This window comes from Talpa occidentalis, unplaced genomic scaffold, assembly GCF_014898055.3.
Source record: "Talpa occidentalis isolate TD23 unplaced genomic scaffold, MPIMG_talOcc4v2.1 talOcc4.8, whole genome shotgun sequence".
In the NCBI taxonomy this organism is placed as follows: Eukaryota; Metazoa; Chordata; class Mammalia; order Eulipotyphla; family Talpidae; genus Talpa; species Talpa occidentalis.
This window is the reverse complement of record NW_023605194.1, coordinates 108,561,246-108,574,376: the sequence shown is the minus strand read 5'-3', so window position 1 is coordinate 108,574,376 and position 13,131 is coordinate 108,561,246. Positions and strand designations below refer to the sequence as shown.

Below are 13,131 nucleotides of genomic sequence, written 5' to 3'. Positions count from 1 at the left end.
CTGTCCTGCACTTAATCCCGTAAGCACAAGCACTGCCTTTTCTCCTTCACATCCAGTGTGCCCGCTGACACGCGTGCCCCGGCAGTCCTGCGACCATTTCTACTGACCTCTTGCTCCGCGGATCCCGTTCTTGGAAACCCAGAGCGTCCACGCCGCGGGATCGACCAGCTTTTATCCCGACAGTCTCCTGTTGCTAAGCTACTGAACAGTCTTCAGAGCATGTGCCCCGACCTCTCTGCAGCTCCTGCTCTCTGACCCCTCATTTGCACAGTGGGGGCACTTTCCTAGCTGGCCCCTGTGTCCCTCTTGCTGCTCCTCTCGCTTCACAGCGGCTTCCCTGCGTGCTCTCTGCAGGCGCCTCCTGGCCGCTGGCCCACTGGCCATTTTCTCCTCCGGGTTTAGTTCTCTGCTTTCTTCTCACTTCGCCGTGCCGGGAGAGGCCCTCTTCTCCCAGGCTTGGTGGACACCCACTCACTGAGCCCCCAAGTCTGCGTCGACACCCCCCTCCTGCACTTCCAGAGCCCCTGTGGGGTGGACCTGGCAGTGCGGAGGGCACTCAAATCCAGGACCTCTCCCCACCAGCTCCCCCCTGGGTCTCCTACTCCGTGCTGGTGCCACCAGGTCGGGCTCTTCCCTCTGGATCCTGGGGGTCATCTAAGAGCTGCTCCCTCCCAGCTCAGCCCCCACCTCCTTTCCATCATGACGGCACTGCCAATCCCAGCTCTGAGCACCACCCCCCAGCCCTGCTCTACCTCAGCCCCCCAGGTCGTACCTGGATGCCAGCACCTCAGCCGGCCCTGGCTCCCCTCTCCTGCCGGTGAGAGGTGCCCTGGGGCGGCCCCACGCAGCTACCGACACTTGAATCGGGCTCGTGCGACCACAGCGCGACTGCGCGTTTTACTTTTAATTAATCTCAACGTAAACAGCCTGTCTTGGAGGGAGCAGCTCTAGGTTCTCTGCAAAGGCACTGAAACCCCCCAGCAGCTTCCTTAGCGTGGCTCACAGCGCGCTTCCTCTTCCCCATCCCCTGCCCTCCAGTCCTCTCCGAGCCTCGAGCCTCCTGGAGGCAACAAAATTCTCCCTTCCTTGAGGTCACCACGTGACCTCCACCTCCCCGTCTATGCGTCTTGGCCTAACAGACTCTTGACCTGTTTTTCCCCCCCACGTCCCCCATGTTTAAAATAGACTGGACGCATTCTTTTCAACTACACAAACCCCACAAATGATTGAAATGAAAATAAGCAGTCAGGGGCACAGTTCACCCTGGGCACTGCACTGGGAACTCGCTCTACCCTGCAAATTTCACTGGGAAATGTGCACATGCGCATGCCAGCCGCTGCCAGCTGGGCACGCAGAGCGACCCTGCAGGTCATTCATCCTGGCCCCTCCCGCTGGTTACGCCGACTGGGTGCAGAGCAAGACCCACCACGTCAGTTATCAGTGTACTCTGGGTTCTTTTCCATCTACCCCCTTAGGAAGATTTCTTTTTTGGGGAGGAGCATCCTTTCCTCCCTCCAGTGCCCTGGGAGATACAAGGCTCTGCTCAGTTCGCTGGCTCTGAGATAAACAAATCTGCCTTTATTTAGAATCGTTCTTAGTCATGGCCTTGTCAAAGAAGGCAGAAGAACACTGCTAGGAATTCTGTTAACTAGTTTTGCTCAGTGAGATAGAATGTGGCTTTGAATCTGGATCTCAATCTCTCTCTCTCTCTCTCACACACGCATGCACATGCATGCACACACGCACTCACAGTATGGCCGGCAATGCACGCATTATCACAGGTAGAGAACCAAGTCAGCTCATTGAACGGCCGCCTGAAGTAACACAGGACATAAGGGAAAGTTCTCCCCCCCGACTGCTGCAGTGTGGCCTGTCTTTACCATCCGCTGGGTTTTCAGTTCACCGACACGCATCCTCACTGACCCCCATCCTCACTGACCCCCATCCTCACTGACCCCCATCCTCACTGACCCCCATCCGCCTGAAGACCACCTCATCACCTGCCGGCGTCTGCAGCAAACTCTCTCTGTGCTGGAACACGCATGCCATGCACCTGCTGGGCGTTTCTGTGCTCAAAAGTAGCTAAAAATGCTGATGGAGGCTCTTGGGGACTCAGACATGTGGGAAAAGGCGGACCAGAGGGCCCACATCTACTCGGAGCTGGTCATGTGGTGGAGGCCTCAGTGCCTGTGCTACTTCACTCACTTCTCAAAATGCCCAATAAGGAGCAATATTCCCACTTTACAGATGGGGAGACCGAGGGTGGTAACCTGAGATACAGGGGGAGCAGCCCCAGCCTCCGCCCTGGCCAGGCTCTTCTGTCGTCCCCAGCAGTCACCTTCCCATGGTGGGCTCCTGTTTTGGCCTCAGAACTTCTTTCTAGGGTGACACCAACCGGAAATAGACACAGAACAAAATCCATTGTGAAAGCCAGTGGCTTGCGCAGCGTGTTGTGGGGGCGGGCGGCAGGGGAGCACCGGAGGAGGCAGCCACACTGCTTAAAATAGGTATGGACCTCGCTCCAAACCACCTATGGTGCCATCAGAGTGGAAACTGCCACCACCATGGCCTGGATACAAAAGCACCCACTAATTAAATGAGTGGTGAGACTCTCAAGACAGTGTATTAACCATCGTGACTGCCTGAGACACCTCTCTTCTTTGGTTGCTGTGCCAAGGAATTGGCAGTTGCTGAGTGCAGGGAAGCGTGTGCTGCGTGGCCAGGGACCTGTCCTCACCACCCACCCCCAAGGGGAGCCTTGGGTCCTGAGCCCTGCTAGGGAAGAGCCATTTCCTGTGCAGCGACAGGAAGCCAGATGCCACCACGGGTCCCTCAGAGGAGTGCCCGGCCACACAGAGGCCAGCCGAGCGACAGGCCAGTGCCAGCCCAGGGCCCGGGCAGGTTCTGACCCCACTTTCACCATCACCCGCAGAAACAGGAGCCTCCAGATGGCGCCTGCTCAGCCCCTGTTCAGGCAGAGTCTCCATCTTGTGTTGGGACATGTTGAAAACACCTGCTTCGCTGCCCACCTTCCACGAAGTCCCCTGCCCCTCACAGAAGCTCTTCCAGAGGATGCCAGGGAAGAGCCCAAGGAGTATGGACAGGGCTGCAGCTGCCTTAATGTTCCTAGATAATAGTTTTCTGACCTCCAAAGAGAAGGCACAACCTCCAAGGCCCACCTCATCACAAGGGTGGTATCGGGAGCCCTGGGCAGAGATTCCAGAGGATTCCAGACTAACAGATTGCTGCTGGCCTCTGTCCCCTCTTCCTTTAAGTAAAGACTTTCTGACACCCCAGGAAGCCCCAGGGCCCCTACCCGGCCCAGCTGGCTCTGTCAGTGAGCTGACAGCTCACGGTGCGCAGCCCTCGCCAGGAGTCTCAGCACACTGCCCTGCAGAGCTGTGAGCGGAGCTGGGTGCCCTGGGCAGACTGAGAGCTCCAGGGACCAGGCTTCAGGCTCCCCCTCCTGCCCGGCTGGCGTGCCGAGGCACCAGAGTATTCACTGGATGAGATGCATGGCCTCCTGGGGCGGACAAGCGGGGTCCTGAGGAGGGTGTTCTCCTGGACCACAGCAGGGGCTTGTGGACGTGGATGAACGAATGAATGACAATGAATGGAGGTGCACACGTGTGCTCTCAAAGGTCCCCTAGCCCCAGTGAGTACGTTTGGCACCTGTCACTTTGCTTTACGCACCAGCCACCTCCCTGGAATCTAAGGCATTTGAGGGCAGGTCCGGGTCACATTTGCAGCCTCTGCAGCGTGGCCAGTGCTGCTAGGCGAGGGCTCCGTTGTGCTAAGCGTCTATTCTGAAGTAAAGTGCATTACAATGTATGACTTGAAAGGACTGAATAGAAAAAGGGCAAATCTTGCCTGTAAGAAATACTGTTCATGTCATCACTCAGGATTTACTAGCGGCTCCACACACTGATCATAACATAAATAGTCCTCCGTTTCTACAGATGCATAGAAGTTGCCCATAAATTCATTAGAAACGCGCTGCTTCAATCTAGGGAACTGCCGCCCCAGTAATCGCGAGGAAATGACTCTGAGTTGCCGAGTCTCTCTGGAGAAGGGGATCTGCGCGCTTCACGCACGACGCACAGGTACAAGCAAAAACACAGCCATGTCGGGGAGCCCGGCCACAGCTGCTTTCTTGAAGAGTAATTTGGGGAAAGCTGATGTTCAGGGTTGATGATTCATTCAAGATGGTGACCAAATACCTGACTGTTCTCTCAGAGAATGTTCCTCTTACTCATCTTGGCGCTGCTGTGCCCTGCATGGCGGCGTACTGGGCACAGCATTTAAGGAGAACATCATTGTGCACCCACAGGTTTATTTCCAGGGGCTTTCGGAACAAATGCTCCTTCCCCACAAGGTGACCAGCGCCAGGCTCCGAGCAGGCGCTGTGGAGCGCTTTGTTCCCTGGAAGAAGATTCTACAAATGTTGATTCACTAATTTACTTTAATGAAAAAGCTGTAGGCAGTCTCAAGTCTGAGTAAGCGTGAATGCTAGAAAGGTCCCTCTAGACTTACAATGCATTTTTCAATGTTCTGTCTGGAATAGGAATATAAATAGAGCATTCGAGATGCCTGTGTGAGGCTACTTCTAAGATCAAATATTTCTGATGATGGCAAATAAAGATTTTAAAATGAAAAGGATTCCATCGATTCCCCCCAAAATGTTCCCCTTTCTGTCAAGGTGGAGTAAGATGGAATGGATTTACTGTCCACCAGAAACCATCACAAATGCTCAGGAAAACAAGAGATGAACAAACACTTTTCGATACACTCCCTTTCCGCGAAAAACTGATTTCTAGAAGGCAACGCAGGGAAAGGTTGGTGACATTGGTTTAGATGAGGCTTTCACGGATACAATGAGGAAGACGTGATTCACAAAAGGAAAAAAAAAATCAATTGGGTTTTATTAAACTTGAAAAGCCCTGCCCTTCAAAAGACATTGTTAAGAGAATGAAAAGATAAGGCACTGTCTGGGAGAAACACTTGCAAATCCTGTACCTGACTAAGAATTTGTATCTAGAATATAGAAGGAACCCTTGAAACTGCACAATGAGCGAAAAACAAGCACTCCAAGTTCAGAAAAGAACAGATTCTTTGCCAAGATGCTGTAAAAATGGCAAAAAAGCACACGAATAGACCATTAATCCCGAGGGGCCAGCAGATGAAAGCCGGGGTTATTAGAACGGTTAAATCTAGAAAGATCAGCCATTCCCAGTGTCACCAGATGTGGGTCTGTCTAAACTCTCATGCTTTTCACGCAAACGTATGCTTGTATGAGTCCTTGGGGAAACGCTGGCAGCCTCGTGGAAAATAAAACCACACCTACCCTAGGAATCAGGCGTTCGCCCACGTAAGGACGAATCGGGCACTCGCAGCCTCCAACCTGGAACCAACCCAGATGCCCACCACAGGTGTCGGGACTGCCGGAACGTGGGCCACCCATGCAATGGGTGCTACTCAGCAACAGAGAGGAGGGAGCTGGGATACGCGCGCCGGCGTGGAGGACTCTCAAAAGAGAGTCATGCAAAGTCAGGAGGCCAGGCCAAAAAGGGTGGCATCTGCACGATCCGCTGGTCTGAAAAGCCAGAGTCTATGTCACCATCGACAGTGTCAGAAAGGGATAGAGAAAGCAACCGGGGGTCAGGAGGGAGCAGGAAAGGCTAAAAGGGGCCCAAGGAAACTTTTGGGGTAAGGGACAGATGAGTTGCTGGTTGTGTAGATGTGTGTGTCAAAGTTCTCCAAGTGGACACTTTAAATACATTCCGTTTACTGTGCATCCGTTATAGCTTGATGAAAAGAAAACCGAAAAGACACTCAGAGGATGGTTTACACAGGGATCGGGGTGGCCTCGGAATCTCCACCCTGCTGCTCCGCTTAAGGAAGGGACACCCTGAAAATCATAGGAAACACGCTCTGACTTCTGTCCCATGCAAACTGCTTCTACTGTGTCGCCTCCGGTCACGTGTGGTGATGCCAACTGCATCACAGTCTGGGATGCTCTAAGTGCCTGCGGTCGTGGGGACCAGTCTGCTGTGTCCCCCATCTTGTTTGCCATCAAATCTTATTCCTAAGACTTTCCACTAAATCATGCTCTTCAGGCCACTACCGCTCAACTCGCAAGGGAGTTAAGCTTCCATCACACAGAAAGTGCAAGAAAGCCAAGGTCAAGCTGAAGGGCACCGCGGTCTTCAGTGCACGTGCTGGAAGCTATGCTGTTTTCTCCATCACCCACAGACGTGGCCCATCCCATCCCACCAGCACAGACAAACCCCCAGAGGTGGAAACCGCCCCACCCCTGGTGTGGCCACCCAGGATGGGTCACCGGGCTGTCCGCGTTTTCCTTTACAAGAGAGAAATACCAAAAAAAAAAAAAAAAAAAAAAAAGAATTTCTCAAACAAATCCTCTGGGCTGAACTTGGGCAACACATTTTCCCACAGAAAGCATCAAAGGGTCACCATGTATTTTGAGGCTGACCTGGAGGCGCTGCTTGCAAAGTGTGACGAGAAGAGCATTGTCCTGACAACAGCCCGTCACCCGGATCACTCTTGGGTAGAAACTACAACCCCTCCATGCCCTCCACAACTGACTCGATGAGAAGCCAGCTCAGAATTTACTTTCTATATTTACCCAAGACAAGAAAGGCAACCCCCGTGAAGAAGGATGAATATAGGATTCAAAATTTGGCCAAGACTGAGAGGACCCACGTTGGCCCTGGACCACTAATAATGTTTGTGAAAGATTGGGTTATTAGATGAGCCGCTGTCGAAGACGGACACTATTTATGCAATGCTAAAGCAAACATTTTCATTCAGCAGCATCCCCTAAATTGCAGCAGAAATGTGAAACTCGACCTGACACCTGTAGCAGATCTGGGGCCTTCCCTGCCCGGGGCCCAGGCCTTCTCCTTGGCGGGGCGCATTTCTCTGACCCTGCTCAGAAAGGACAAGAGCCACACCCCGGCCTTTCAACGAGGTCTGTTTCAAAGGTGACCTGTGACCTGAAGGAGAATTTCCTTCCTAATCAGTTCTTACCTCTCATCGCTGTCCGACGGAGAATTCACCCCCTTCTTTTCAACTCTCTGGTTTTGTTTGGTCAGTGGTGTGTGAGTGTTGATTTAACAGGCACCCAGGGGTGCTACTTACGTCATGCATGGAGTCCAGCAGCTTGGTCAGTTGGTAGAACCTCTGCCAGCTCTGCCCAGAATTGTTGGGAGACTTGGTGACCATCTTCCTCAGTTCTTTGATGTAATTTGTCCTCATTTCTTCAAATGCAGCCTGGCACTTGAGGCCATCCTTTGGAACTGTTGAAGGAACATGCGCATGTAAATTCCCAGGATGGAAAACAGCTTTAGCATCTTGGCAGTTTAGGTTGATGCAGTTTAGGTTAGCAACTTCTTTTGAGCTTGTGAGGCTCAAACCACATTGGCACTGAGTCTCTGATGAGTTAATAGAGAATTATCCACTGGCAAACTGGTGCCTGTACATATACTTTGCATACGTGAGCCTGTTATGACATAACCAACGTATTATTCTCTTTTCGTAGATGAGGAAAGTAGAGACTGCAGGTTTATACTCTTGCCCAAGGACAAAGTAAGTGGGTGGCACAGAAGGGGTTTGTAAACCTAGGTCTTTCTGTTTCCAAAGCCTGTCTGTTAACCACAACACCACATTGCCTTGTGGCCTGTCATCACAGCGCCTTATGAATCCTGGCTTGTCAATACCTCAGAGGTAGGAAACTATGCTTTGATTTTCCAGCACAACTGCAAGAGCCCACAGTCCTAGCTGGGACTAGAATTAAAAGGCAACACCTTCATATTCAAGTTCAAATATCAAAGACAGAAACTGGCTGTCTGCCAAGGAAAGAAGAGGTACATGCAAAGCACCACTTCGATTCTCTGTGCTTTAGGGTCACAAGAGCCTGGGGGTGCTGTCATGTGCCCTCCCCACCCCCAGCCTCAGTGGGGCTGAGCACTGGTTTGTGTGTGCAACGGGCAAATGCAATGGAGGCTCTGCCCGCCAGCAAAATCTAACACCTTCATCTTACTCTTTGATATGGTAGAAAAAAATGAAGGATTGTGTTTTCTTCTTTCATGCTGTGATGAGTTTATACTGAAATTTAAAAACTTTCACACAGAGTATTTTGGGATTCAGGACTTAGAAGCTTACTGAGTGCTTCTGTGACCTGTGCAAAGGAGCTGCTTTTCCCCAGGACACACGTGAAGGTACTTTGTGGACAGAGGGGGTCTGTGCCTGCCTTCTGGAAGGTACAGCGCAGAGCCTACGCCGAAGACAACCTTCTGAAAATCAACACACACGCTTCTTTTCTTCCTCCTGAAGCCAATAAATAGCTATGTTTATGCTTGAACTTTGAAAACTAAAGCCACTTAGAACTCTATTTTTAGAAATGGAAGACCTAATGAGAATTCATCTTGTGATATTAACATGCAGAATTGGAAGCGGCTCTTACTTTTACTTCTTCATTCCACGCATTCGCTAATTTATGAGAACTGGTATAGATAATAATTTACTCGGGTCATCAACACTTTGGAATGGTTAAGCACATTTTCTAAGTATTCTGTGCCACCAGGGAAGCCAGGAATACCCACTGTTTCCAAATAAACCCTGCTGTCCTATATAAAGAGACAGATCAGCTTGCAAATTAGCTGCAAGTATTCTGTTAATAATCTTCTACTTGAGTTTAAATTGTTGGGACTTGACATTTGTGGCTCATCAAAGTCTATCTTGGAGGGGAGGGGGGTAAATTCCTATCAGCAAGTGCAGAGAACCCAGAAGCTGTCACAATGTGATTTCAAATATTGAGAGTTAAATACCACCAGGCTGTAACGATTTCTTTGTTTAAAATTAAAACTTTGTTTTAAAAGTATGAAAATCAAATATAAGGCTGACGGTAACCAGAGTGTTAGTAGTAAAATTTTACATTTACTTTCGACCAACATTTTAATGTCAACCTAAAACTTTCTGAAAGAAACCGAGAGTTTAAGTAAAAAGCGGACATCAAATGCCTAGTGGTGGATGAACATTCTCATTTTTAAGTTATAAAATTTTATGGAGTTAACTTTTAGTTTTTCAATACAGATACTTATGGATGTCATCCTAGACCTTAGAAAATTATCTAAATTTCCACAGGAGGTCAGTGCAATCGGGTCCCTCTACTGAGACTAACCAAAGACCTTCCTATTTCTCAAGATGACCAAAATATTTCAAAAATTCTCAAAGTTGTGAACAACCTGTGTTAAAAAGTACCTGTATTTTACTGCTGTAGCTGCAGTATATTGTACTAATTTCCCAGCCAGATTTTTTAGAAGTTGAAACAAACCCACAAATAAAGAGAACTTAAGCAAAACCTTAATTTTTGGAGATGTGCCCAGATTTTCTGATTTACTTATTAAATGCAGCAGGGCTGCTGGAAATCGTCCAACGTCTATGGGTTGGGGAAGAGCAAAGAGACAACAGGGGGGAAGTTCATCCGCTCTCCTCTGTAAGCACATAGACATGTCAGTGCTGAAAACCATCGGTGACACAGTGGCCGGCGGGTGTGCAGTTGAACATTCTACATGAGGAGCCTTTTTATCATCGATTAGCAAAATACGCTTGCTAAAGTCTGCAGTTTCAATGATTCACAACATTCCTTACTTATGTTTTCCTGCCTTTTTATGCTGCTTTTCCTGCCTCTACACAAATTAGAATGGAAAGCCTTGAGCTACTTGGAGGCTAATAAATTAATTCAGGAAGCTTCAAAATGTTATCAGAATCGATTATAGACTCACTGATTAAATGGAGGTAAAAGGATGAGACACTAATTAAGATCGAGGAGTCAAAATTTAGATAGAATTAGTGTCATAGGCATTTTGAGGAAAAAATGTTTCATTTAAATTCTATCACCCATCTAATTTTTTCTTTTCTTTCTTTAACATCCTGCTAGCCAGTACTAGTTAATGACACCACCAGAAAAGGGGAATAGTCACCATCACTGGATGTAAAGCCTGTATTTCTAAACCTATGCTCTGGCAAGGATCCACGGGAACGCCAGAAGCCTTGAGGATGTGGGCAGCAGGGAGACAGAGTCCACTGCTGGGGCCCTGCAGCCGAGAGGTTGTCCACGCCAGACAATGGGAGATGGGGCTGCGTGTTGTAGTAGGGAGTGGTGGGGCCTGTGGCAAACTGGAGAGAACATGCCTGGCTCCGGGCAATCCAGCTCCATGAACATAAAACAAGAGGTGAGGCCAAGAGCAACCTAGAAAACCCAAACAGGCCAAACAAAACACAGCTGTGAATGCAGGCCCTGCCCGGCCAGGCTGCGGGTTTGCCGCCTCTGCTGGAGTCCAGAATCTGCCTGTGCATCCCTCTCCTGCCGCTGCCATGCCCCCAGCCTGCCCCTCCACCCCTCGTGGCCCTGCTCCCTGATGTCCAGAGTCCTGGGCCTGAGTCCTACCTCACAGAGGACAGCGAGCGGGTGCCAAGGTGACTCTATTTGGGCAACTGTCAAGTAGGCCTGTCCATTCTCTTTTTAAGCACTAAATTACACAATGGATGGAAAAAGCACTTCCTCCACTGGGAGGTACAAAGCCCTGTGGAGCTGACTGGAATCCACTGTCACCCCCGCTCCTTGCTCGTGTTATACTTGATCCTGCTCGGTCCTGCTCCTCTCAGACCCTCTCGGCTGGAAGTCACATCTCCTCTTGCCTCACTGTCCCAAATGACTCCGCAGACCACTGTCCCTCTCCCCAGTGCAATCCCTGCGCCGGTGAGGAGGGCTGGGCATGCCGGACATGCTTCTGCTTCACATGGCCACTCGCCACCTTCCATGCCACGGGCCATGGCATCCAGAACATGCCTCAGTTTCCCCTGTGGCCACAACACTGGTTCAGAGATTTCCTCTCCACACTGGCTCCTGGTCTTGTCCTCATAGATATAAGCATCCTCAGAGGCTTCTGTCCCCCTTGGAAACTTTGTGGGCTACTGTGTGACCTGTCCTCTCTCATCTCTTCTGGCCCTTTAGGCCATCACCATCACACTCAGTTCCAGAAGCTTCCCATCAAGGCACAGGGCTCTGACCCTGGCGCCTGCCCAAGGCCTATGGGCTGCTCCAGCAGGCTTCGCGCAGAGTCCCAACTTTCTCTGTGGGAGCTCCACTCTAAGCTGCGCCCCACTGGAAACGGGGCTTGGCTGCCCCATTTCACCACCTGTGACAGTTGGGCCTCTGTTGCCCTCTGATGCTCCTTCCTGTGTTTCGGCAACCACACTCACCGTGGAGCTTAGATGCTCGCCTTCTGCACGTCAAGTTCTTCTCTCAATCCCAAACCTGTCCTCTGCGTCCCAGCCCCAGGCTTCTCTATCTGCCGACCTCTACCTGAAAACAAGCCCATCTGAACTGGAACACCTTTTAGTCCCATAAAATTGTCTCCAAGCCCGGCATCAGCACATGTCTCCTCAAGGCCTCCCTAATATCCTAGTCATTTCTCTGTGCTCAACACCCGCATCGCTTCTGACTACACCCTTACAATGGCTGCTTCTGCTCAGTGAAAAGTTAGATGGGTACAGAAATAAAATGAAGAAATGAGGAGGTAAAACAATGCCCTGGGTCAGAGCGCTGCTGCCTGGCTGGGCCCTCCACCCCATCCCACACTCATTCCCACCATTTGTTCCCAACAGGAATGCCAGCTCCCGCCTCACAGCCCACCATCTAGAGCTCTTGCAAAGCTCCTCATGATTCAGCTTCACCAGAGGCCTCTTCCTGATCCCCAGAATAGACTCCTTCCTTCTCTGAGTGACCCTGATACTTTTTCTCTCAATGTGGATAATCCCCTTCCCAATGCGTTGAAATGATCTGTGAATTTATTTCACTGCATAAACTCCCCCAAACCCACCACATGCTAACAACATGGAACCTGGCCAGTGGTGTGCCTGGAGAGATGGACGGGTGGAGGGAGAGGCTGCAAGTAGCTCAGTGCGCCCGACATCCAGGCCCTGCCCACCCTGTCATCTGTGTCATACACCTGCGGGCTCAGGTGCGGGTTGACCTGACTCTGCAGATGGTCCACCCTCCTAAGGGAAGGGGGCCTGGCAGTTCAGAAAAAGTGCCCTCGATTTACCTGTGCTGAGCAGCAGCAGAACCTTCATGATGGTGTATTCCTCAAAGGTGAGCTGCAGGCGGACGAACTGGAGGCTGATTTGGTGCATCCCCTGGCAGAGCTCATACATGGCTGACTGATGCATCTTCTCTCTGCAAGAGGACGAGAAAGAAACAAGACTGAGAAGTGGAGTTCATTATCACATCCTCCCTGGCAGCTCAAGGCAGCTTAATATGAGATCTGAGTCAGAGTTTTCCTTTGGTGTCAACCTGGAGCAGAGGTGTACTTTAAAGATGAGTTTGATGCCTTTCACGGGAAGTGGCAAATTGCTTCTAGAACCCTCAGCTGGGCTATTTACTAGTACCCTGTAAGACTGTGTCAGAAGCACGGAAACCAGCCTTTCCCTAAGTGTGCCATTACTTCATCTGACGTCAAGAGTAACAGCGGCTGGCCGAGTGCGGGCTATATGGAGATCATTTCCGAACACTTATCATTTGCCAGGATGGATCGAGGGCAAGCCTGGCCTATTTCCACATGGAAGTGACCTGCAGCACCCCACAGACAAAGGGGAATTAGCCAACACTTTAAAGGGTGAGAGTCTGGGGGAAATGCATTTGGCCGGGTGGGTGTCATAACTGCACACTGCCCTTCAAACAACCCGCCACCCCTCTCCCGCCAGGAATCTAAATGTTTCCATAAAAATCGACATTATGTGTCAACTGAAGTTGGCTTTTCTTCTTACTCTGTAAAGTAAGCAAAACATTGCTTTGTTACGTAGATTTTCTTTTTTCAACATAGCAGATCTTTTGGGCAGCCCTGAGAAAGTCCTGCTTCGTGATAACCAGAGTGACAAGAAGGGAAGGACTTGATAAAGACATGACACCTGCCGACACACTCTGCGTCCATGCGGCTGGCAGAAATCTCTCTCCTCTCAACTCTGGAAGCCAGCTGTAAAGGACGCACAGCGTAACAGAGGACACTCATGCTGCGTGATTATGAGTATCTCTGTTCTCCCCACAAT

General features: G+C 50.4%; 1 protein-coding gene across 1 annotated transcript in view; it reads right to left on the bottom strand.

Annotated features, from left to right (window-relative positions):
• Positions 1 to 13,131, bottom strand: part of NR3C2 (nuclear receptor subfamily 3 group C member 2) — a 290,543-nt gene that overhangs the window by 15,229 nt on the left and 262,183 nt on the right. The window contains exons 8-9 of the mRNA XM_037497992.2: positions 12,132 to 12,262; positions 7,162 to 7,319 (exon numbers count right to left, since the gene is read on the bottom strand). Of these exons, the coding sequence (XP_037353889.2) occupies positions 7,162 to 7,319; positions 12,132 to 12,262 (289 nt within the window). The remainder of the gene's footprint in view (positions 1 to 7,161; positions 7,320 to 12,131; positions 12,263 to 13,131) is intronic.